This window comes from Nomascus leucogenys, chromosome X (genome assembly GCF_006542625.1).
Source record: "Nomascus leucogenys isolate Asia chromosome X, Asia_NLE_v1, whole genome shotgun sequence".
Classification (NCBI taxonomy): Eukaryota; Metazoa; Chordata; class Mammalia; order Primates; family Hylobatidae; genus Nomascus; species Nomascus leucogenys.
The window spans coordinates 95,074,546-95,099,017 of NC_044406.1; the positions used below are offsets into that span (position 1 = coordinate 95,074,546).

The following is a 24,472-nucleotide window of genomic DNA, read 5'->3' on the forward strand; positions in this document are numbered from 1 at the left end:
GATGCTTATGTTCATTTCAAGCTCTTCCTTCTTACTGACTTTATAAATTACTGTTAAAAATTTGAATTATTAATAAATACATTGATATTGTTGGGGAGGGCATATGAGATTTAGTTTGGGGGAAAAGGGGTCTACTGTTGTAAATTTTGAAAAATATTCTAATAGAGTGTCCCGTTTTTCTTCATTGTCAACAGCAACCTCAACATCAGTATCTATGAGCATGTTCTGGATATCTAGTTGCATGCTAGGTGCTAGATGGTATTTATGCAACTTAATCATATCTAAAAGACAATATAAATATCATACATCTAAGGTTTGTTCCAGTCCTTAAGGGATCTGCTACACTCACAGAGTTTAGAAATCTAGGCATTTTAAATTTTCTTTGCCAATCCTCTTCCCTTGGGTACGGAAAAATGGTCACTCAAAGTTGTACAGAGCAAGGAAAAATATAACTAACATTTATTCCCTCCCCAAGAGAAAAATCTGTCTCCCAAAAGACCAATTCAGCCTCAGAGCCAGAGGTCTCAGACAATTCTGGGAAAGCTTGGTCTCTCTGAGGTAAATATTGTAGAGCTTTATGACCAGGGAAATTTCCACTGAATAACACCAACTGCCCCCTCAATACAAGCAAACCAGACGGAAAGATAATGGCAAACTAGCCTTATTGTTGTTAGACAAAGGGGAACTGGGACTTCAAAGATGCCTGGGGCGGTGTCTTTGGGCATAATATTTAGTTGGGAAGCAGGTCTCTACAGGAAATCACAAAGGTAGGGCAGCAGAGGTAGAAGTGGCTTTGGGGAAACTGGAACAAGTAAAATAACAATTCTAACACTTTTTCCCCTAGGACACTTGAAAAACAAATTCAACAAATAATTAAGCAATTTTTTTTCCTAAATTGTCACCCAAATGGGCTCACTACCCATTTCTAGTGCAGAGGCAATCACAATGAATGAGGGGAAAATAATAACTGCAATAGTAATAATTTTACAGTTAATAATATATTTAATGATTTGTCCTAAGGCCGTAGTTAATAGTGGAGTTTGTGTTTGAACCTGGGAATATCTGGCTTTAAAGTTATAGCTTTTAATTTTTTAACCACTTCATAAAGAAATAGAAGGGGAAAAAGTCAGGAAATGGACATCCAGAATTAAATACGGAATCCCCAAAAAGCTTGAGAATAGACACATACCTCATGGCTTGCCTACATTTGATAAATGTGGAAGGACCAGACATATGCTGCAGGAGTGAGTCCTCCGTGTATAAAGGGTTTCTTAGAGAACTGGACACAAAATAAGTGGCTGGCAATAACTATAATGCCAATCACACCCCACAAAGAGAGATATATGGTAGTACAGGTATTAGGTAAATGCTCTGAGGAGTTACGGAACAAGTAAGAGTGCAGAACAGGTCTCTTTCCTATCCTCCATCCACATCTCACAAAGTTCTACCTCTCTCTTTCCTCTTGCCCCTCCCTGTGCTCTGTACTTGACATAGTCCTTCCCACAATGGGGTTGACCACAGTGCCTGGCACATACTAGTCACTAAATAAATATTAGTTGAAGGGAAGAAAAAACAGTGAGAAACAGAAGGACAAAAGAAGAGAAGACTTCAGAAAAATACTAAGTTAACTTCCTAAGAGAAGAACAATATGTCCATCTGTAGAGACAGGAGGAAGGCAAGGCAGAGGATGAAAAAAGCAGGAGAAGCAGAAAGAGTGAATATGCACGTCCTGTTAAGCCAACATCACAAGTATAACTGTGACCTAAACATCAGCTACATGAGGACAAGACAGGAGATGGAATTGGATGGGTAGGCAGGGCCAGATCTGATACCCTATGGGTGTAGGGAGCTTCCACAAATGTTAGAGTGGCATGATCAATTTGTGTTTTAGAATAAGCTCTTTGCTTTCAGAGAGGATGGATATGAGGAAAGCCAATGAGGAGACAGTGAAAATCTGAAACTGAAACAGTTAGGTCTGCTGTAGGGAGTCTAGATAAGAGATGATAAAAAACCTAAATTAAAGAGATAGCATAGTAGAGTGGGCTTTAACTCTGCCATTTGTTGGGTTTGTGACCTTAGATAAATCAGTTAATCTCTCTGGGATGAGAATATTTGTCCCTCACAGGGTTGTCTTGAGCAGCTAACAAAATAATATATGACAAAGTGCTTTGTAAACTTGAAAGACTTGAAAACGTATGTTACTATTATGGTGGTGAAATTGGGATAAAGAGATGAGGGGGACAACTGAGAAATATGGCCATTGTCCCCAGGGGTGTCCAATCTTTTGGCTTTCCTGGGCCAAATTTGAAGAAAAAGAATTGTTGTGGGCCACAAATAAAATACAGTAATACTAACAATAGCTAATGAGCTAAAAAAAAAAGAGCAAATATATCTCGGAACGTTTTAAGAAAGTTTACCAATTTGTGTTAGGCCGCATTCAAAGCCATCCTGGGCCATATGCGGCCCTTGGGCCACAGGTTGGACAAGTTTGTTCTAGACATACAATCTACAAATGAGAGAGTCTTCTCTGACATCTCCCTTTCTCTCATCTTATCAAACATCAGTTGTCAAAATTGGGAAATGATTTTTAAGTCTCTGAGGCTACTGGGGGGAAAAGATGGGAGAGGAATTTAGCACCTACCCGGTGCATGGCATGTTCACATACAGCATCCACAATAATACCTCAAGAACAAAGTATAATATCATCATCCCTTTTCTGCTGATGAGAAAATTAAACCTTGGAGGGAGAGGGTCAGAAAAAAATAATTATTGGGTACTAGGCTTAGTACTGGGGTGATGAAATAATCTGTACAACAAACTCCTGTGACACGAGTTTACCTATGTAACAAATCTGCACATGTGACCCCTGAGCCTAAAATAAAACTTAAAAAAAAAGATTCATGGGTTCAAGAAGGTAGAGGAAAATGTGACCAGGATGAGGAGAAGAATGGAAGTTTGTAAAATTTAAAATCCAAAAGGAATTTCTAGAAAAGAAAAATATAATATCTGAAATGAAAAAACACACAGGTGGTATTAATATCAGATTAGATTCTGAAGAAGGAAAAATCAGTGAATATGAAGCTATAGACTTAGAAACTATCCAAAATGAAATATGTGCTTACCATATAGCAATCATACTCCTGGATACCTACCCAAGAGAAATGAAAACATGTTCACATGAAGACTTGAATATTCATAGCTTTGCTCATAATAATGAAGAACTGTAAACAACCTAAACGTCTATGGACTGATGAAGAGAGAATTAACATGTGATATATCCATTACTTTTATTACTCAGCAATAAAAGGAATGAACTACTGATACTTATAACAACATGGATAAATCTCAAAAGTGCTATGCTGATTACATTTACATGAAATTCTAGAAAAGGCAAAACTACAATAATAGAAAGCAGATCAGTGGTTGCCTAGCGTGCAGAATGAGGGGGAGGGAATTGACTGCAAAGAGTGCAAGGGAACTTTCTGGGAAATAAGTGTTTTTATTACAACTGTGGAGACAGTTATAAAACTGTGTACATTTGTCGAAACTTAATATACGTTGTTGGAGGAGGAATATGGATGTGGTTATAAAAGGACAGCATGAGGGATCCTTGTTGACTTTGGTATCTTGACTGTGGCAATGGATATCCCAACCTACACCTGTGAGGACATTGTATAGAACAAAATACACACATACAAATGAGTACAAGGAAAATGAAATAAGATCAGTGAATGTTATCAATGTCAGTATCCGGGTTGTGATATTAAATTATAGTATTACAACTAGGGGAAAACTGGACAAGGGTACATAGGATCTCTCCGTACTATTTTTTACAACTGCATGTCAATCTACAATTATCTCAATAAAAATTTCATTGAACACTCTAAAAGAAAAAAGAAAATTAAATCTCAGAAAGGTAAAATGAGTTACTCTAAGTCACACAGCTAGGAAGTGTAAGAGGGCAGAGGCAGCATTTAGACAAAAGTCTGATTCTAGAGTGCTTTCTCTTAAACATTATACTATTGAACAGGGTTGATAATTTTCCATCAATTCAATTGTTATTGGAGTTAACATTAGTAATTTTTAAGATAGACAGGGAGAAGGCAGTTTGTTGTGAGCCATTAGGAGATGTTTACTCATTTGAAAGTCATGTATTGATCACCTATGCTCAGCCTGGCAGTATCCTGGACATACCCTAAGTACAAGGTTGAAGAATGTAACGTAGTCATGTAAGCATAGGAATCTTACCACCACATGGATGTGCTACCAAAGAGGCCCAAAGCTCCTTGGAAGCACAGGAGAAGGAAGAATAAATTCATTCTGAAGAGGTCTAGAACTGTTTCATAGAAAAAATTATACTTGGTCTGGGTATTAAGGATTGAATAGGAGTTCATTAGATAGAAAAGAAGATAGAAACAATAGAGAAGGATATTCCAGAGAGAGGGACTTCATATCCAGGAGCAAAGATATGTGAAAGAACATAAAGTGGTTTGGGAATGGTGAGAAGTTCAGTCTGAATGAAGTGTAATATACACCATGAGTTTGGAAAGAAAGACTGGTAGGAAGAAACACACAGACATGAGGATAGAAAAGTAGATGGGTCAGAAAATGAAAGCCCTTAAATGTGCCAAACCAAGTAGTATGCATTTTATCCTGGAAGAAACAAGAAACCAATAAAGGCACTAAATCAGAAGATAACATAATTGGGTTTGTTGTTAGTAAAGTAACTCTGGTGGCAATGTAGAGATAAGGGTGGAGTCAGGAGGTAGAAAAACCAGTTAGGAGGCTACTGATGTATGAAGTTTGAAGCCAACAGAATATGAATGGAAAAGCCAGATTCTACAGATTTTTGGTAAAATTATCAAAACTTGGTGAGAATTTTGGAAATAGTGAGAGCTGATGGCTGCTTCTGTAGCTTCTTGCTGAAACTTGGTGGATGGTGATGACATTTAGCAAAAATAAAAAAGATCCCAGCTGGTTGGAGTGTCATGGGAAGGAGAAGAAAACAATTTCACCTTTAAATATACTGTATTTGGGGCAATAAAAATAATAATAGCTGGCTTTGGCTGAGTGCCTATACTAAACTCCAGGCACTGTTTTAAGTGTTTCATATATATCAACTAATTGAGAGACAGGTACAAGGGCTCAGTAGGCAAATGGAAATATAGATTTAGAGCTCAAAAGAGATGTCTTGGCTGGGGATATAAATTTGATAATCATCACTGTATAGGAGGCATAGTTAAAACCACAGAGGCAAGAAGACAGTAAAGAATTAAGTTTTGGAAAAAACCCACCATTTTAGGACAAGAGAGTGATAAAGATTATAAATTCCATAACAGCAAAGTTCATGGTTAACTTGTTCACCACTGTGTCACTAGGGCCTGGCATACTATCTGGAATATAGTTGTTGCTCAATAAATATTTGTTGAATTAATAGCATAAATTAAAAAATCAGAGAAGTATAAGGAGAACTAGTGAGGTAAGTTTGTGTCATAATCCCAAAAGACACAATCCTGAATGCCATAATCCCAAATGTTGAAATCCCAAAGATCAAAATCCCTAAAGTCTAAATCCCTAGAGTCTAAAATCTTCAACACCTAAAATCCTGAAAATCACAATACTGAAAGATTAAAATCCCGAATGTTGAAATCCTGAAAACTGAATTCTGGGGAAGTGTGTTTTTGTTAGCAGATGGGATAGTTGTGCCATGTTAGTTGCATTATGTGAAGTGGAACTGTTTCCTTGTTATTGTCTTTATTTAGAAATTAAGTATGGTTTAAGGAGATGCATAACGGGTGCCAAGTTGACAAGGGGTGGACTTGCAGACTTAATTTTTGGGTCAATTGGACTGGATTAAGGAATACCTAGAAACCCGGTAATGTATTATTTTGGGTGTGTCTCTGAGGGTGTTTCCAAAGGAGATTCATGTATGAGTCCCAGTGGACAAGCTAGAGAAGATCTGCCCTCAATGTGGGCTGCCACCATCCAATAGGCTAGAGGCTGGGAGAGAACAAATAGAGAAGGCAAATTGGTCTCTCTCTGAAAGCTGGGGCAGACTTTTCTTCTGTTGCCTTGGACATCAGAAATTTGATTCCATGAACGTGTATTATCACAATGTTGACTTTGTGTGTAAGCATTGTGTGTGTATGTAAAAATGTGAAAACTTCCTCCGTGAATGAAGAGATGTCTTTTTGTACATCTGCATTTGTGAAAGATAAAATTTCTCAAGATCTTGGCTCTTCGGATGACTGCATATATGGTGGTCACCTATGGTGGTTTTTTATCTATCTTGTCAAAAGACTTCGGTTGTTCATCAAGGTATTTCAGATGACTACAGTTATAAAGCTGGATACACACAATTACCAACCATAGTGACATGTCTTTATACATTTTCCTTTTGACCTATTTCTTTGTGAATACAGTTCAACTACTTATAACTGCCATACAAGTGTGACTGTCACTAGTATACACTAAGTGTTTATCCTTACAAAACTATGTATGTTATTATTGTCTATTTTCTTATGTAAAGTGACCTTTGGAATGTTCTGTTGGGTTTTATGTTTCTCAAACAACAATCCTTTAAAAAATGTAAGTAAATATCTTTTAAATAATTTTTAAAATTACTTTTTCCAGAATATTTTTGGGATTTTGATCTTTCAGGATTTCAACATTTAGAATTATGGGATTTGGGATTATTTATTTCAGGATTATTACCAGCTCCCTAGTGAGGTATAATGTCTTAAAAAACAAGAGGAGGCCGGGCACCATGGCTCACGCCTGTAATCCCAGCACTTTGGGAGGCCGAGGCAGGTGGATCACCTGAGGTCAGGAGTTCAAGACCAGCCTGGCTAACACGGTAAAACCCCGTCTCTACTCAAAATACAAAAATTAGCCAGGTGTGATGGTGGGCACCTGTAGTCCCAGCTACTCGGGAGGCTGAGGCAGGAGAATCACTTGAACCTGGGAGGCGGAGGTTGCAGTGAGCCAAGACCCTGCCACTGCACTCCAGCCTGGGTGACAGAGTGAGACTCCGTCTCAAACAAAAAAAACAAAAAAACAAAACAAAACAAAAAAACAAGGGGAAAAAGAAGTATCAGAGTAACTGGGAAATGTCAGATAACACAGTGAAGTCAGATAGAATGGGGACTGCAAATAAACCATTGGGTTTGGTAATTAGGCAGCCATTAGTAGCTTGAAAGAGGGCTGTTTGCCTGGAGTAGACTCAGTTGAGACTGTAATAGGTTGAAGGGTAAGTGGTTGGTGATGAAGACTAGACGATACCCAGGAACTTGGGGGTAATGCAATTGAAGAGGTTAGAATTATTAAAGAAAATGAGGTGATTTTTTAAAATTCATTGTTATAACGGAGGAGAATTCAATATTGTTTACAGAAGAAAAATAGAAACCCTAGGAAAGGGATAGATTAAAGAAAGTAAGAGAGTTGATAATTGCTCTTAGCCAATTTTCCCATTACTATTTTCCCTTGAACATGATTATCAGGTCTTCTATTTACATTTAATTAGACTTTAAAACAAGTAAAAGCCCTATGATCTGCCTCACTGGGACATTCAGGCAGCTATAAAGGACTTGATAGTTTAATATAGCCTGATGTTATCCCACGATGTTCTTTTTATATGTGTATGTCTTGTCACCTACACAGTATAAGACAAGTCTATACTCCAAGTATATTACTGTATACTGTTTTTTTTTTCTTTTTCTTTTTCTTTTTTGACAAGGTCTAGGTCTATTGCTCAGGCTGTAGTGCAGTGGCATGATCTCAGCTCACCTGCAACCTCCAACTCCTGGGCTCAAGCCATCCTCCCACTTCAGCCTCCCAGTAGATAGGACTATAAGCGTGCACCACCATGCCCATCTAATTTTTGTATTTTTTGTAGAGACGGAGTTTCACTATGTTGCCTAGGCTGGTCTTGAACTCATGAGCTCAAGCAATCCACCTACCTCGGCCTCCCAAACTGCTGGGATTACAGGCATGAGCCACTGCACCCAGCCATACTTTTAAGATTATTCTAACAGGGAGCTGTGGTGTGTGCCTATAATCCCAGCTACTCAGGAGGCTGAGGCAGGTGGACTGCTTTAGGCTGTGGTGTGCCACAATTGCACCTGTGGTAAAATTATGAAATAATCCATATAATTCAGGCAAATAAAAACCAATATTAATAATTGAGGTCAAGCAGTTTTATTCTATTAATGAGATAATAAGGGAAACAGTATACTTTACTCCAGTCATATGGCTTGATTATGAGTTTACAGAATATAGGAGCATATTTATTGAAGACTCCAAACCATGCTTAAAAATTAAAAGATTGTTGGCACTTAGAGTCAACACAATTCCCCTCATGCCTGAACAAACATTAGAAAATGACTGTTTTTGTAAAACCAATTTTCTTAAACTAGGGGTACTTTTTTAAGGCCATACTTTGGCAGTCTAGTGAAGCCTATGGACTCCTTTTTAGAATACTATTTTTTTTTTTCTTTTTGAGGCAGGGTTTCACTCTGCTGCCCAGGGTGGAGTACAGGCACAATGATGGCGCGTCACAGCCTCAAACTTCTGTTCTCAAGCAATCCTCCTGCCTCAGCCTCCTCCTAAGTAGCTGGGACTACAGGCACACGCCACCAGCACCCTGCTAGTTTTAGAAGTATACAATAAAATACATGGGATTACAATGGAAACTGATTACACTGAAATACAATCATTAAAATGTATAATAAAACAATTTTTGAAATGGTTATATATTTGCTTCTTTAGTAACACTTTAGATAATAATATCTATTATCCCCTCCTCTTTTATCTTAAAATATATTTGAATTTGACCCGTAAATAATGTAAATATATTATCATCTATGGATTATCTATTTACAGTCATTTGATGATTTACTTGATAGTGTACTCATACATTTCTATCAGTATCCTTAGTCATCCCAAGATATATATATATATAAAATATATATTTATATACACACATACACACATGTATATTATATGTTGTGATTTTTCATAGCTAGCTGATATAAGATATTTGCTAGCAGGTAAAGTAGAAGAGTACTTTAAGGATTTATAGAGACACAGCCCCAGATAATGCAAATATTCCTCTTGGTCTTTAGAACTAGAAGAGATTGTCTCCATCTCTGAACTCCCTTAACATAATATTCACATTTTGATGACTGCTGTAAGACTGAAAATCACAACAGAAAGGACCAACCTGGGCATGTTACAACTTTAAAGAAATAAGTTGATATTTCGATCAGACCTTGATTTGAGTGCAGCTAAAGGCATTTTACCTATGCTCTCTGCAGAAGGAACAATAGAAATGTTTTCTCTCCTTACCCTCCTCCCAACCCAAGTAAGTATCCCCCTAGGCTTTTGACTTTAAGTATGCTTGATTGTATTCGACCTTTTCCTGAAAGCTCATTTGGAGGGGGCAAAGTGTGAAGAAAACATAAGGATCTGACTACTTCAGGATACATGTTTTTTCCTAAATATATTGGCTGATGGTGAGATTTGTATATTTCTAGACTTTTCTCTAACACAATGCAGGTACATGTAGATAATAACCTATCGTTAAGCATCCTATCTTCTAAGGAACATAATGACCACTATTGTCTGAGACAGCAAATTCCTAGAGTTAGGAACTATGTTTAAATAAATCTTTGCATGCTGTGCTTAGCCTAGCACAGCCCCTTAGATAGTTAGGCGCTTAATAGCCAAAGACAATTACGGATGTTCTGAGATCCTAGACTCTATTTTATGCAGATAAATTGTGCAAATATTTCACCTGAATGAAGATCATTACTCCTTTAAAGTAAATTTAATGGAAGCTCATTCTTTAACATGGACTTTAACATTTAGTTTTCCTTTACTTTATATAGATGTGCTTTGTAAACTTGGGAAAAGAAAGAGCCCAAAAGCCCCTAAATGGCCCAGTCTTTAAATGCTTGCCAATATTATTGGCAGCTTAATTCTCACAGTAAAGAGACTTTCTCATAGCAAAACGCAACATAGTTCCTGCCAATCTATTTTTAATAGCTATTTTCATTAATATTAGTCAAACATGGCACAGAGAATTTAAGTGTTTAAAACAATCCAAAGGGTGAAAAACACAACAAACTCACGAGGAGAAACTGGAATTGGGTGTAGAACATGAGAACCAGCCCGTATAGATGAGAATCCAGTGCAAAGAGTATAAAAGAAAAACAAAACATCCCTTCAGAAAAGTCATCTTCTTATAACTTATTCTGTGACTCTCTTTATATTTGTCATTTTCCCCAAAACTGAAAAAAAATAGCTTTACAATGTCAAGGATATTGTGCATAAGTAAACAACAAGTGAAGGAAGTGGCTCTGTACTTAAATAAGTCAAAAAATAAAGTGTTATCTGCGGAGTTCAAGGTCTATTTTAGACTTACCATGGTCAATCACACTGACATAGCAGGTGACATCATAAAACAATGAGACAGAGTCTAAAACTCATACACCAAAGCAGTGCTTAATTTTGGAGACTCATTTCAATACTTGAAAGAATTCCAAGCATTAAAGTGGTTTTTAAAGGTATTAAGTGATAAGATGCAGTGTTTGTGAAGTCTTCAGCTATCTGGAATGATCTGTATTGTTTTTCCCAAAAGTACACTTTATAAAATCAGCCAGAGTCTAAAAATAAAAGTTTTGCTTGAGGGTATTCTGCCCAAGCATGGCACTTTTACAAGTGGCGAGATTCCTGGATGAATTGTTAACTAATCAAATCTTGGCATTTTCAATTAATGTAGTATTGAGCCTCGTGGTAATACATAACTAAACTTGTATATTGAAGGAATAAGATGGAGAAGTACAGAGAGTCTTAGATCAGTGTCTTTGCTTACAAAGTCCAGAATTTACTTACATAGGAACTGATGTTGAGTTAAGGGGTCACAAGATGTTGGTATTAAAGTTTTCTGGCATCTTCCTCTCTTTATAAGAGAAATAGCTTCACTCTGGTATTTTCTTAAAGACATCATATGCCAAGATAAAATAATCCATTTTTTCATAAACGCATCAGGTGATTTATTAGGTTGAATTAAGTATGGCCCTATAATAGTATTTAAAAATATTTAAAATATTAAAAAGTAGAGCCAATCAGTTAAAATGATCAAAACCCACAAGATAAATATTTGGAATATATATTCATCTCTCATCTATATAGTGAATGGCTTTGGGTATCATTAAGAATTTTTTAAAAAAATACAGCAGTGAAATAGTATTCAACAATTGAACAACTTCATATTCAAACTCAACAGTTTTTATTTCTGCCAGCGTAAGTAGCTAGTGAAACTGGAAAACTGCAGCATCTTTGATTATTTGGGTCACTCCATCTTTGTGAAATTATCCTAGTAATTCCACTGGAGATTTCTCTACTTTCTGGGACCCATTAAACTTTTCTGGACCAAATGTCTTCAGAAATTTCTTTACCTGCAGTCCCTAGTTGATTTGATAGATGACATCTAAACAGCCTATGAAATGTTAACTTTGATTTTTTTTCTGTTATAACAGCTTTATCTTTTAACTTTCTGGTGATGCAGAAAACAAGTAACAGGACACATCAGACAGAAATTGAACATCACCTAGTGGTATCAGTTCAATTCAGGTAGTTAAAGAATCCAGATGTTGTCACCTGGTACTGTCAAAGGACTAAGCATGTACTTAAGTTTCATTTCCATAGCATCTGTGGCACTTTCAAGTTCCACTCCTTGTGCTCTCCTCCCACTCTCAAACTAGTGTGCCAATTCAAGTTCTTGAAGACCAGGGAAAATTATGTTTCTTCTGCCGTGGAGATTGATGCAGAGGAAGGCATCAGATGCTAGTCATCTTAAGTCGTCTGGGGAAGAGGCTCAGAAATGTGTGCATCTTGTGTCTTCCACTTTTATTTTCCCAACCCGTTACGAAGTTTTGGAAGATATCTTGGTCCCAAAAACACTGACTTGACACCGTGCTATTCCTCTCCAAGAATCTCATTAACTCCCATTAGAAAGGGGAGTGGTGTGCACTCTGTCTGGCGGTGAAACTCTCTGCAGCCCCCTAACATAAATACTAGAGATGGGGATGGTGAGAGGGTCAAAGGAGGGGGAGGGAAAAGGGTCGTGAGAAGAGACTCACCGCTCCTGCCAGTTCCTCGGTCAGGCACAACGTAACCAGGAGCAGCCACAACCTGAAATGGGAGGGAGGGTGAGTAATAATGGGCTCTCTAGGCTTCGGGGTCGTGCGTCTGCCTGTGGCCCCACGAACCCTTTTGGATGCCTCCTCCCAATTTCTCTGCAGTGACAGAAGTACAAGTATAGTCCCGGCCTAGCAAAGTAACCCGAAGTAAGAAAGAGGAGGGGAGCTCGGGGCAGCAACAGCTCACCCAGGGTGCATGCTTGCGGCTCCTCCGGAGCTGGGTCCCGGGAGACTGCTAAGCGGCTCCGCGGCCCGGGCTCATCTGGGCTCTGCTGATGCTTGGAGGCTGTTTCCTTACTCAGAACAGAGTAGGTGGACGAAGTAGCCCAGTTTGGAAGAAACTAAACACAGCTTCTAGATAAGAAGTGCTCCAAAGGGAAACAGGCTCAGCGGTGCCCGTTACAACTTGCAGCACTCAGGAGATAGTTCCATGCAGCAGGAGAGGAAAGAATGGAGGGGAAAGGGGCGGGGCTGTCTGCTGTCAATCATCCCCCCTACCTTGGGCAGCCGGTAGTCTTTCTCACTTTCAGGCACCTTTCCACACAACATCCCTAAGTATCTCCACAGCTTCACACACAGCCCGTTAGAGACTTATACACTAAGACCTAAGCAACTGTGCATCATATACTATCAACTTTACTGTTAGGTTACACATAAAGAGACATAGGCATACTATTCCCACATAGACAGATGGGCCCGAAAGTGCCCTTGCACACATGACCAAATGCATACAACACTGATTCAAATTGATAGTACACTAGGCTATTGGGAAGGGGAGACAGTTTCTGGAGTTGTAAATCCACTCTGAGCTAAGCAGAGCCTAAGGATGAGTGGGCCCTCGTGAAATAGATCCAAAACCTTGAAAGACTCTGAAGTGGTTAATTCTAGGGAGATAGAAATATTGTGAAGAATTCTCCATCAAATTCTTGAAGATTCTCCAAGGAGTCCGCAGAAAGAATTTTCTAGTCCTTTTGTTACTTTAAAAAAAATCTATATATCAGAATTATCAAAGGAACATTCAAGTCTTTATTTCGGAGATATCGATTCAGCTGCCATCAACTCTATTTAAATATTTCCAATTAAGTGTTTATATTAATTCTAAGAAACACTGCACTAAATTTATTTAATTCCCTGCCCTAAATCTTTCTGAAACACAACTACAATAAGAGTCAATACCTTTTACACTAGCTCAATATAGGAGGCATTAATTATGGCATTCAATGCAGCTAAACAAAGAGATATAGCTGTATTATAATAACATAATACCATAGAATAATTACCAATACCTGCTGAATGCTCCCAGATCTTATATGTATATAACACACATAAAGTATTCACGCACATATACTTGTTTATTTTCTTACTTGTTTATAAGCATATACTTTATTTATTCCCAATATTTTCACATCTTCTGCTTGTATGTAGAAACTCTCTGTTCTGTGAGCAGCTGGAAGGTAAAGAAGACCAGCAGCCCAGGGAGCACCGACCAAAATTTGTTTCTAATGATTAACAATAAAAAGCACGGCCCCTCTGAGATCCATCCGCTAAAAAAAAAGTCCCAGTTTAGATCTATTTGTAATTGGCTTTGGTGCTTACACCAATGAAAGTGGAACTGAGCCTAGAAAAGTAGTATCAACGGAAGGTGCAAATGAACGAATAGAAAAGCTTCCTGGTTGGACTCATGGTGCTCAGTCAACTAGTCTGGAAGTTTCCCTCCCCCAAATAACTGAGCGTCACTCCCTCGCAGGTTGCTGGTGCAGTCTAAAACTGTGGCGGAGTGATACTCAAATTCCCTTGTGCTGGTGAGGAGGGGGGCCTTGCTGGGGGAAGAGAGGGAGGAAAGTAGATCTGTAGGAATTGAGTGAAGAAAAAGTTTGCAAGTCTGGACAGAAGGGAAAAGTTCTCCTGAGAGACCGGCTTTGGGGAGGGGAGTGGGGAAGGAAGAGTAGCTCTTTCTTCTTCTTCTTTTTTTTTTCTTCCACTCTTAAAAAGCTTCTTTCTCTTCACCCAAGCCTCATTGTCCCTCTCCGGCTCTAGCTCTCTCCATATAAACCCTCAAGATTATGTCAATTGGTTAGAGCCAGCCGGGAATTTCGTGCGGGTGCTGAAGGAGCTGCGGGAGCCGGAGAAGAATGAAACTGCGTGGAGTCAGCCTGGCTGCCGGCTTGTCCTTACTGGCCCTGAGTCTTTGGGGGCAGCCTGCAGAGGCTGCGGTAAGTCCTTCCTCCCCTCCCCCGCGCCCATCACCGCTCTTTCACGCCGAAATTACCTTTTCTTTTTTTTGGGGGGGGGGATCCCTTTATCTTCCTTTTGGCCTTGACTGGGGAATTCAAATTTGCTTTCTCATGTTTAGGAAGAAACGTTATTTGCAACACGGGTAGCTCAAGCCTTCTGAAGTCCAATGGAGAGGTTTAAGTGCTTAAAAATAGGGCTGCTTGCTTCCCTGCAGCTAGCTCCTCCGGGGGCAAGAGCAAAGTCAGAAGTGGGGGACACTAATTAAGGGCTCACTAGGCTGTGGTGGGTATTTAAAACTTTTCCTCCCCTCCCTCCACCGTCGGGTGTTTCCCTGCCTGGCGACTAACCTTTTCACTACTTGTACCCAGCCCACTCACTCTTTAAATTTTGTCTGTAGTTTAATATTTTGGCTCTTCGAAAATCCAGCTTCCATCAAAGTGTTTTTAGCGCCTCAGTGAAGTTCGTCCCCTTTGCTCTTTCCTTAAGAAACATGAACCTACCCCCACCTCAGGTCATTCAAGCCACTGACCTGCTTTTCCCTTTTGACATCCTTGTTACAAATGAAATGCTAAGGTAACAAACCAAGAAGAGTGAGGTAAAGTCTCAGGCTTCAGGTCTTTTGCGTCTTTATTTGTTGTTGTTGTTGTTTTTTCTAAGTTATGAGTTTTTTGTTTACTTTTTTTAACCCACCAAGGCACCTGAACAAATTGAGAATTTGCCCATCACCTATTCAAAGGAAAATACTCCTTTTTCAAAGGAGAATCAGTGTTCCAGTTTAAAGGAAAGTGGGGGAGGATGTACATGTGAAATAGCAGCAAAAAGCTCCATTCAGTTTTAGGAATGTAGAATTCAAACCTCAGTATATCTCTTAGCAGGGTATCTGGGTAGTCTCACCCACTGTCCTATTGGGGATGAGGGCCAGATGTTAAAAAATGAATGGCTTTGTGAGAGAAAATGTTCTCCAGCCTGAAGCCCATCATCTTTAATTTCATATAACCTCTAAACAATAAGTGTGTGAGAAATTATTTAAATTTATTTGAGTGATCATTATGGATGGTTTTAAAAACTGTTTAATATGAGATCATGGCTTAGGCCTTCACCTGGTTGAGTGACTGTCAATTCTTTATAAGCAGCTGCTGTGTTACAACTCATCTGGTTCCACTTTTAAGTTAGCTGTTTAGCTTCCCTATAGCACTTAGCATGCCTCAAATCACATGTCCTCTTTCTATCCTTCTGAAGGTGTGTACCCAGTGTATGAAAACTAACTTTCATATTACTCTGAGCACAACATAATTACAATAGCAAATTTGCTGAAAAACCATGCATATCAAATATTTTTACTATGCATGCCATAATTTTCTTCCATCAAAGTAGACAAATGATTTAAAAACGCTTTTTTGATGCAGAGCATCTTAATGGGGGTAAGGTTTAGCCAGTCAATAGGGCTACAAACTTGGATAAAACTGCAATTGTGCTGTTGAAAATAGTTCATTTTAAAAACATCTTCTTGGTGTCCTGTGTTTATGGCATTTGGCCCAGGGACAAAGATTTTGTAGATGTTTGATTAAATGTATATATATGTTTTTTGATGTTACTTTTAACAAATTTGCACCAGATGACAATTATACAGGTATGTAAAGCAACACCACACATCAATTTATATTAAATCAATTTATGTTAACAATGAGATTTCTTTTTATTGACAAAACTTGCGAGCAAGCTTGTTTTCTTGGATTCTTAAACTAATGAGTATTCATGAAGTCATTACAGCTCTTTCCCTTTTCCTCCTATGTAATTTTTAAAGAACATGTTACATCCCCTTTTCCTATCATTAGGATATTGTGCCTCTATTAAAACCAAGGGTTTGTTTTTCCTGGTTCATACATAAATATTTTAATAGGCTCAAAAATATGAATGATATCGGCTCTCCATACTAGTGCTGGAGATATCGGTGACCATTTCCAGAGTAAAACTGGATGGTGGTAGGGCTAGTCATTGACTGGAGTAGTTTAGTACTGGGGTTTTTATATCAAAAAAGTGTTGCTATTTAAAGTGCTCTACTCTTTTATAGATAAATGATTTCTTTATCTCTGAAATCATGCCAAATTGGTACATCATAAATATGTGGAAGATTTTTTTTTTTAGGTAGAGCATTCATTAGGTGGAATAAAGTAACCTCTATGCCAAAAGGTTAGTAATAAGAGAAGACAGTTTTAAGTTGGAAATATAATTTCTAGTGATGGAAATAACATTTTTATGTGAAGGTAATTATACCTGTACTGATTCACTGTCAGTGGGATATGCACTTAGATTTGTGGATGTGGGTAGTATGTAAAATTATGTTAGTTTTATTTTACATAGTTAGTAAGTTGTTTTCTGTGCGGTAGATTGGATATTTTTCTCTACTTTAAACGTACTATCTTCCTTGTGACCAGCGGCTGGATATTTTTCTCTACTTTAAACGTATTATCTTCCTTGTGACCGGTGGCACGAATTTATCAAGGGTAGGAGTGTTGTTTGTAGCCATGAAACACTTCATCCTCTATGAAGTATATTGCTCCATAGGAAAAATTTGTCATCATTGTCGTCATTATTAATGTAGATAACATAACGAGTGTTTACTATGTGCCAGGCACTGCGCTAATATGATAATACACATTATCATATCTAATCTTCAGAACAGACTTATGAGACATATACCATTATTATCCCCACTTTACAGATGAGAAAACTACAAATTACAGATGTTGAATACATTCCCAGAAATCCAGTCACGTAGGCAGTAACTTGTGAAGCTGGGAAATTTGAATCCAGGCAGTTTGACTCCAGAATCTTTGCCCTTAATGACTGTCCTATACTGCCTACTTTGTATGTGGTCTATAGAGATTTACTGGTGTGTAAAGTATTTGGATCTCTGCCACTTTTTTTGGACACAGGAGGTGAAATGGAAATGATAATGGGGGTTACATGTCTTCCTGCTGATGTTAGGAGAGGCAGCATGGTGTAATGGAAATAGCTTTGGGCCTAGAATAAAAAGATCAGAGTTTGACCTCTGTATCTGTATCCATACAGAGTGAGATTATTTAAAAGTAATCTAAAAGCAAATGATGTTGAAGGTTTTATGATTTTATGTAATCACAATATGTAAACATTTCAACTTATATAACTACTACAATTTGTGACAGATGATTTGTTTTGAAGGAAGATTTGCCTTATGATTATTTAATTACTCAGTTACTGCATTAATTTTAAATCCACCAAACTTTTCAAGAGCGTGTCTATTGTGAAACAACCAGGTATGTGTGTATGGTAACACACTTTACTTAACATGCTTAATTTAGTTTTGTTCTTTTTTTGTACTAATTTGCCTACCTATCATATCCAATTTTATTCACAAACTATATAGATATATATCTTTAGTCTTATGCATATATCTATATATGTATCTGTCCCGTGGCAGTATAAGAGTTTGTATTTTTTCTTGTGTTTTTATTTACCTTTTGATGTCTGTACATGTAAGACATGAGACTCTTTACATCCCTGAAAGCTTGGTTAAGATGGTGTCTGCTAGGTTTATTCACTATAAAGTCACTATTTTTTCTTTTGTAATTACAAAGTAAGACTCTGTAGGGCAATATTGTGAGACAGTGTAAATATCCTGTTTCTCATCATGTATTTGCCCACTAATTTTAGCATATGTTGATGATTCTGGCTTGAATAAATTATTGTTGTGACATTTGCCAGACATTGATTTCAATTTTCAACATTTTTTACATTTATTGATTGATTGAATTATACTGTAATAAAAAACTTTCTCTTCTCTATGCTTAATGTATATATTTATTTATTCAGCTGTTTATAGCAGTATGGACTTAATGAATATTTGTTTTATTCTATAGGTTATAATGAATTATGCTCTTACTACTTTTTGTTTTTGCTGAAACCCAGATTTGGCCAACAGGAGCCCCTTCAAATTGGCTCCTGTGTCCTTTCAACATGTCTCCATCATTTTTTAAGCACCCTCTTACTTTCTGGCACCACAGATGTTCCAGCCTCTTTTTTTTTTTTTTTTTTTGAGATGGAGTCTCACTGTGTCACCCAGGCTGGAGTGCAGTGGCGCGATGATCTCGGCTCACTGCAAGCTCTGCCTCCTGGGTTCACGCCATTCTCCTGCCCCAGCCTCCCAAGTAGCTGGGACTACAGGCGCCAGCCACCATGCCTGGCTAATTTTTTGTATTTTTAGTAGAGACGGGGTTTCACCATGTTAGCCAGGATGGTCTCGAACTCCTGACCTCGTGATCCACCCGCCTCGGCATCCCAAAGTGCTGGGATTACAGGTGTGAGCCACCACACCTGGCCTCCAGACTCATTTTTTAATTTCCTTGCCCCAACTCTGGAATCAGAATCTTTTCTCCAAGGAGCTCTGATTCTTTTTATTGGAGAATGGTATGTAGAAGCCAAGATCTGGGTGCTTGGCATACTTATTGTTACTGAGGTGTCATTGCTTCTAGGCCCTCTCAGCAGGCAGAACTAGGAAATATATGTATATATGCACACATACCTGTTTCTATATCAATTTCTTGAAGTCCCTCTTTATATATGTTAAAATCATGGATTCATAATGATACCTCTGATTCCAGTCCAAGACCCTAGAATAAATATACAAGATCTCATTCTCTTCTGGTATTTCTCCTCACACGTTTTGTGAACTTTGTAGAGGTCTTATACAGAGTCTTCTGAAGTCAGACCTGGAATCTGACTGGTAGATGTGTAACTTTCAGCAAAATAGTAATCTTTGAGGCTTAATTTCCTCATTGGCAAAAGGGAGGCAGTAGCACCTATCTCACATATTTTTTTTTAGGATAAAATGAGAAAAGTTATGTAAAACATATAGTATTTGACACCATAGTAAATGTTAAATCAATTTTAGATTTCATTATTGTCATTATATTTATTGACTTACCATTTCTTACTACATCAGCTCTCAAATCTCCTGCCTGATTTTCAAGGCCTATCATGATCTTTTCCCTTATCCAACCTTATTTTTCATTACATTTTACAATATACTCCCTCCAGTCTAGCCTCGGTAAGCTTTCCTACAATCCCGTGAGCACTGCATACACATTTTGGCCCTCCATCTTGATTAGAATTTTGTAGGTCCAAGTCTTTGCTCAATTCCAGCATAATGTTTACATTTATTCAGCAGATATTTATTCAGCAACTTCTAAGTACTCAAAAATTCTATTTATGTTGTTCTATTTCTATTCATGGAGGTGTACTGCCTACAAAATCATTTTGTGCTAGACACTATGGCTAAAACCAAATAAAGACAAGGTTCTTCCCTTCATGGTGTTTACATACTGGTGAGAATAGATAAATAGTCCTGTGAAACTTTCCCTTATTATAGTATCAAATACTGATTGTACCTTTCTTTGAACATTTGTAATATTTAGCCTCTCCCAGTTTCGTATCTGCATGTATTTGGTCTTACAGGCATTTTGTTTTATGACATTTTATCTGTTCTTTCTATTTGATTAAAGTCCCTTTTGAAGCAATAACTGTATATTTGTTCATTCATTGAACGAATTCATATGTTGATTTCATATGGTAACAAAAGTAACAGCTGCTCAATGTTGGAAACTTGAAAAACATAAAGAAAATAAAAATATGTCCACAGTTCTACCAGCAGGCCAGAACTGTGCTGCCTGAGCACAGAATAATGGTGTGTGTTTTGATTATTGTTGTTTTTCTTATTTTCTTTCCTATGTATATAATCTGTTTGTAAAAATACATTTGGCATAGAACAATGACTTGTAAGAGTACAATTTTTGAATTGTAAATGATATGTTAAGGTTTGGACGTGAATCGTGAAACTCTAAGCACAATTCATGTTTCAATTGCTATGGTACAGTTTTCATTTCATGAAGATACTGAATTTTTAAAATACTAAAAAACCTGATTAAATAAGCACTTGCTAATAACAAAAAAAAGTTGGTTAAAATAAAAAAGTAAGTTGGGATTATTCTACATACAGTTTTATTTCTTACCGTTTGATCACTTATCAAGCACTTTCCCATGTTAACATTCTTAGTTTTAAAACATTATTTTAAAATGATTACATACAACTTGTATTTATACACACCCCAATTTATTTATCTGTTCACTTTTGTAGAATATATTTTAAAATGTCAAGATTTGTTAGCCATCGTAAGAAGTGCTGCCATGAACATTTCTTATTCCATATTTTTATTATTTTATTGCTACAGCCTCCTTCATGGGGAATTAGTGGGTTAAACGCTATAAGTATTTTTCAAGCCTTTGATACATACAGTAGACCCTGATATTTAAAAAGGCTATATCAACAGAGAAATTATGGTAACTTTTTTTAGTGGTTACTATGTTATATCCTGTTAGGTAGCTAATGTTATTTCCACTTTTATATACAAGGAATCAGAAGCCCACATGGGTTAAACAACTTGCCAAAGGTCATGCAGTTAATACATGATTGGGCCAAGATTTAAACCAAGGCTCTAGAACCTGCTCATGAGATTCTCCTCAATCCCTATTTCATACATGGTAGATAATAGAGAAAAGTAAAGTCATGATGAAAAGTTGAATAATTCTCATTGCCCTTTCTGTAAACCCTTCTGTGACTGGTCACTTAAGATGATTCTAAAGAAAGACTCTCCATTGGCTCATCTTTTAATAATTCTTTACCATAACTGCCTAGGCTGTTCATCCTTAAGGGCTTAAATTTTAATTTTGTGCACAATATATCCTCCTACTTTTCTCCCCTGGGCAGAAGGTGGAGCTTGCCCTCCACAAATACCTCTCCTGCTGATCTCTTCCTAGCTGTAACAGTGGTATAACGTACTCAAATTCGTTGACATTCTCCCTCCCCCAGAAGAGTTTTGTGCATATGCATCTGAAATGAGAGGCCCTTCTGACCTCTTTCCCCACCCCTCTCACCAGCCCCTGCACTGTAGCTGCCTTTCAGGCTTACACTTAAATAGCTGTGTCTTTACCTAGTATTGTCCCTAGCTTTCATCTCTCCCTTAGTGATACTCCAGAAACTTCCCTTCATTAATTCTTAATCTGTTTTTCCCACTTTGGGGAGATAATATCACAGCCTCAATTTCCTCTTTTTAGAAAATTAAACTGGTTAGTACATACGGAATGTGAGGTCCCCCATCCATTTTGTACCACTCCCAATTTGTAACATACTCACTTTACCTTCTCCTCACATTTCTTCAATAGCCAAATGACTTCATTGCCTGTTTGCCAGCCCTATAGCCTGCACAATTCAAATGTATTTCTCTGCAAAGTCACAAACTGTTATGCATTATGGTTTTTCCAGGTGGCATTTGAATAGCTGAACTTTAAGCTCCTGAGTAATAGGGATCTGCTCTTGCCAAATTACTTTCCAGAATGGTTTTACCAATTATACTCCTATCAGTAGTGTGTAAGAGTGCCTGTGAGACAGACTTAATTTTTCTTTCCTATCTACTACAGTGACTATGGAACTGATGCTCAATTGATTACCAGTTGGTTGGCTGATTTGATCTTAGTCTCTAATGATTTTCTTTTACAAATGTAATCATTCCATCATCTCATCCCTTTGTGATGATAGCAGCTATGGAACAGAAGTAATTTTTGAAAATGTATTCTTTCTAATTAACATTATAAATGAACCACCCAGACACTTAGCTAAATCTTTATTATAAAGATGTGTTTTTAAATTGCAGTAATTCTTGAGGATTTTAGAGAAACATCTTCAGTGTGATATGTGACACATAGGCTCCTTTCATTTTAACAAACCAGATTCTCACTTTATGCAACTTGAATTTATTTACCTTCATAGTCTGTCCAGGTCCACCCACACTTTGTGCCTTTAGCAGCTTCTGCTGGCCTTTAACCAAAAGGGCAGTCTATGATGGTACTTGCTACCCTGTTGAAATGGGAACCTTAAATCCCTTGTTACTCATTAATTAAAGACAGTCAAAGGCAAATGTTAAAAAAGAAACAGGCTTTTGCTAAATTTAATTTTTAACTTTTTTTATTTTAATGAATCTGATGTAAATGTCAGATACTTACTAACTTGTAGAGAATGTAAGTACCATTTACAAGCAAGTTCTATTCTGGTTAATGGAATTGTGTTTTTGACAGTAATAAAATAAGACTTCAAGAAATTCTGTTAAGGAATTTGTATCATGCTATAATTCAATCAAATAATATTTTTCCTGTATATAGGAGAACTCGCTGGTTTGCTTTCAAAATTTCTTATAGTGTATATGACATTAATTGAGTACTGAAAGAGATATGGAACTTTGAGAGGGGGAGTGGTATTAGGAGTGGGACATGACTGATAAATTATTGTAAAGTGTTTACAAGCCCTCCAAAACCTTGCTAAAGGAGGACTGGTCCTTCTCTGTCCATATTCTCACAATTTAATTGATGTAGTAAAATGTTACTGTATGTGGAAGATAGGCATGGTGGTGTCTGTTTATATTAGATAGGTTGTTTTTCTTGCAAGCGCTAAAAAAGGCTATCTGTCTTAAACAATAAAGACAATTTTTAGCTCACATAACAAGAAGTTTGGAGGTTGATTATCTCCAAAGTTAATTAATTCAGCCAAATAATGACACTATTAAGGGCTAAAGTTTTTTCCATTTTTCTGTACTGCCGTACTCTGCCTATCAACTTGCCCTCTAATATTAGTGCCGCTCATACTCTCAAGATGGCTGCTGCAGTTCCAGGAATCACATGCAGACACTGCAATGCCCAATAGAAAGAGCGTATGAACTATTCATGTGTATCTCTTTTTACTAGCAATGCAAACTTTCTAAGGAGTCCCACAGCGCCATACTGAAAACACCTCTTATTTATCATTGGTTGAAATTGTGTTATATGCATATGCCTACACCAGTACATTGGCAAGTGCAATAGGGACATAAACGTAGAGTTAGTCCAGTCACTTACACAACCACCTCTCCCTGCCCTGCGTCTGGCCAAAACACATTGCTATCTAGAAAAGTTGGAGGGTGGAAAATATGTAAATAAACTCATGGTGTTTTGGGGGGAAGGAAGAAACAGTTTCTGTTTCACAACCTTATGAGTTTGTCCTCAGGATCAGTTGATACAAAAGATTTGTAAGAAACTGGTGTATTTGTTAAATGTAAGATATATTACTTATCTAGGGAAACAAGTGTTTTGTATAGTTCTACAAATGAAAGTTGTTGACTGTTCATAGGCATTTTAGAGCTGGAGGGACATTAGTGATCTTTTAGGTCAGTAGTTCTCAAACTGTGGTCTGTGGACCCCTAGGGTTCCTGAAATCCTATTAGAGAACATGAGGAATATTTTAACAGTAATATTATCTTAGTCTGTTTGGGCTGCCATAACAAAATACCTCAGGCTGGGTGGCATATAAACAACAAATTATATCTCATTGTTCTGAAAGCTGAGAAGCCTAAGATCAAGGCAGATCAAACCTAAGATTCAGTGTCTGGTGAGGGCCCTCTTTCTGGTTCATAGATGGTATCGTCTTTCTGTGACCTCACATGGTGAAAGGGGAAAGGGGTTTTTTCTCTGGAGCGTCTTTTACAAGGGCACTAATCTCATTCATGAGGGCTTCACCCCGTGACATAATCATCTCCCAAAGGCCTCACCTCCTAATGCCATCACCTTGAGGATTATAATTTTAAAACATATGAATTTTTTTGGAGGGGTCATAAACATGTATCATAGCAAATACGAAGAATATTTACTTTTCTCACTATGTTGACATTTGCACTGATGGTGAGTAAAATTAATGGTGCAGTGTACCACATTTTCTTAGTAGTTGTATTCCTCATGCTCTCAGGGGGGAGAAAGCCAGTTTTACTTCAGAGTGTCCTCAATGTAGCATTAATTTATATTAATTGAATTTTGACCCTTGAGTGTATGTCTTTTTAATATTACATATGACAAAATGGGAAGTATACACAAAGCACTTATGTACGCTGAAGTAAGATAGTTGTTTCTAGGAAAAGCAC

At 37.5% G+C, this 24,472-nt stretch overlaps 2 protein-coding genes across 6 annotated transcripts in view; one reads left to right on the forward strand and one right to left on the reverse strand.

Annotated features, from left to right (window-relative positions):
- Positions 1-13,682, reverse strand: part of COL4A6 (collagen type IV alpha 6 chain) — a 274,981-nt gene extending 261,299 nt beyond the window's left edge. For 3 of the 5 annotated variants that reach the window (XM_003262184.4, XM_003262183.4, XM_012499010.2), the window contains exons 1-2: positions 12,391-12,635; positions 12,144-12,195 (exon numbers count right to left, since the gene is read on the reverse strand). In XM_003262184.4, the coding sequence (XP_003262232.2) occupies positions 12,144-12,195; positions 12,391-12,401 (63 nt within the window). In that variant the 5' untranslated portion in view covers positions 12,402-12,635. Of the gene's footprint in view, positions 1-12,143; positions 12,196-12,390; positions 12,636-13,567 lie in introns of those variants that run through there. The other 2 variants (XM_003262182.4, XM_003262181.4) reach the window with 2 other exon arrangements.
- A 653-nt stretch (positions 13,683-14,335) lies between these two features.
- COL4A5 (collagen type IV alpha 5 chain) overlaps positions 14,336-24,472 on the forward strand; it is a 259,474-nt gene continuing 249,337 nt past the window's right edge. The window contains exon 1 of the mRNA XM_030807170.1: positions 14,336-14,416. Within this exon, the coding sequence (XP_030663030.1) occupies positions 14,336-14,416 (81 nt within the window). The remainder of the gene's footprint in view (positions 14,417-24,472) is intronic.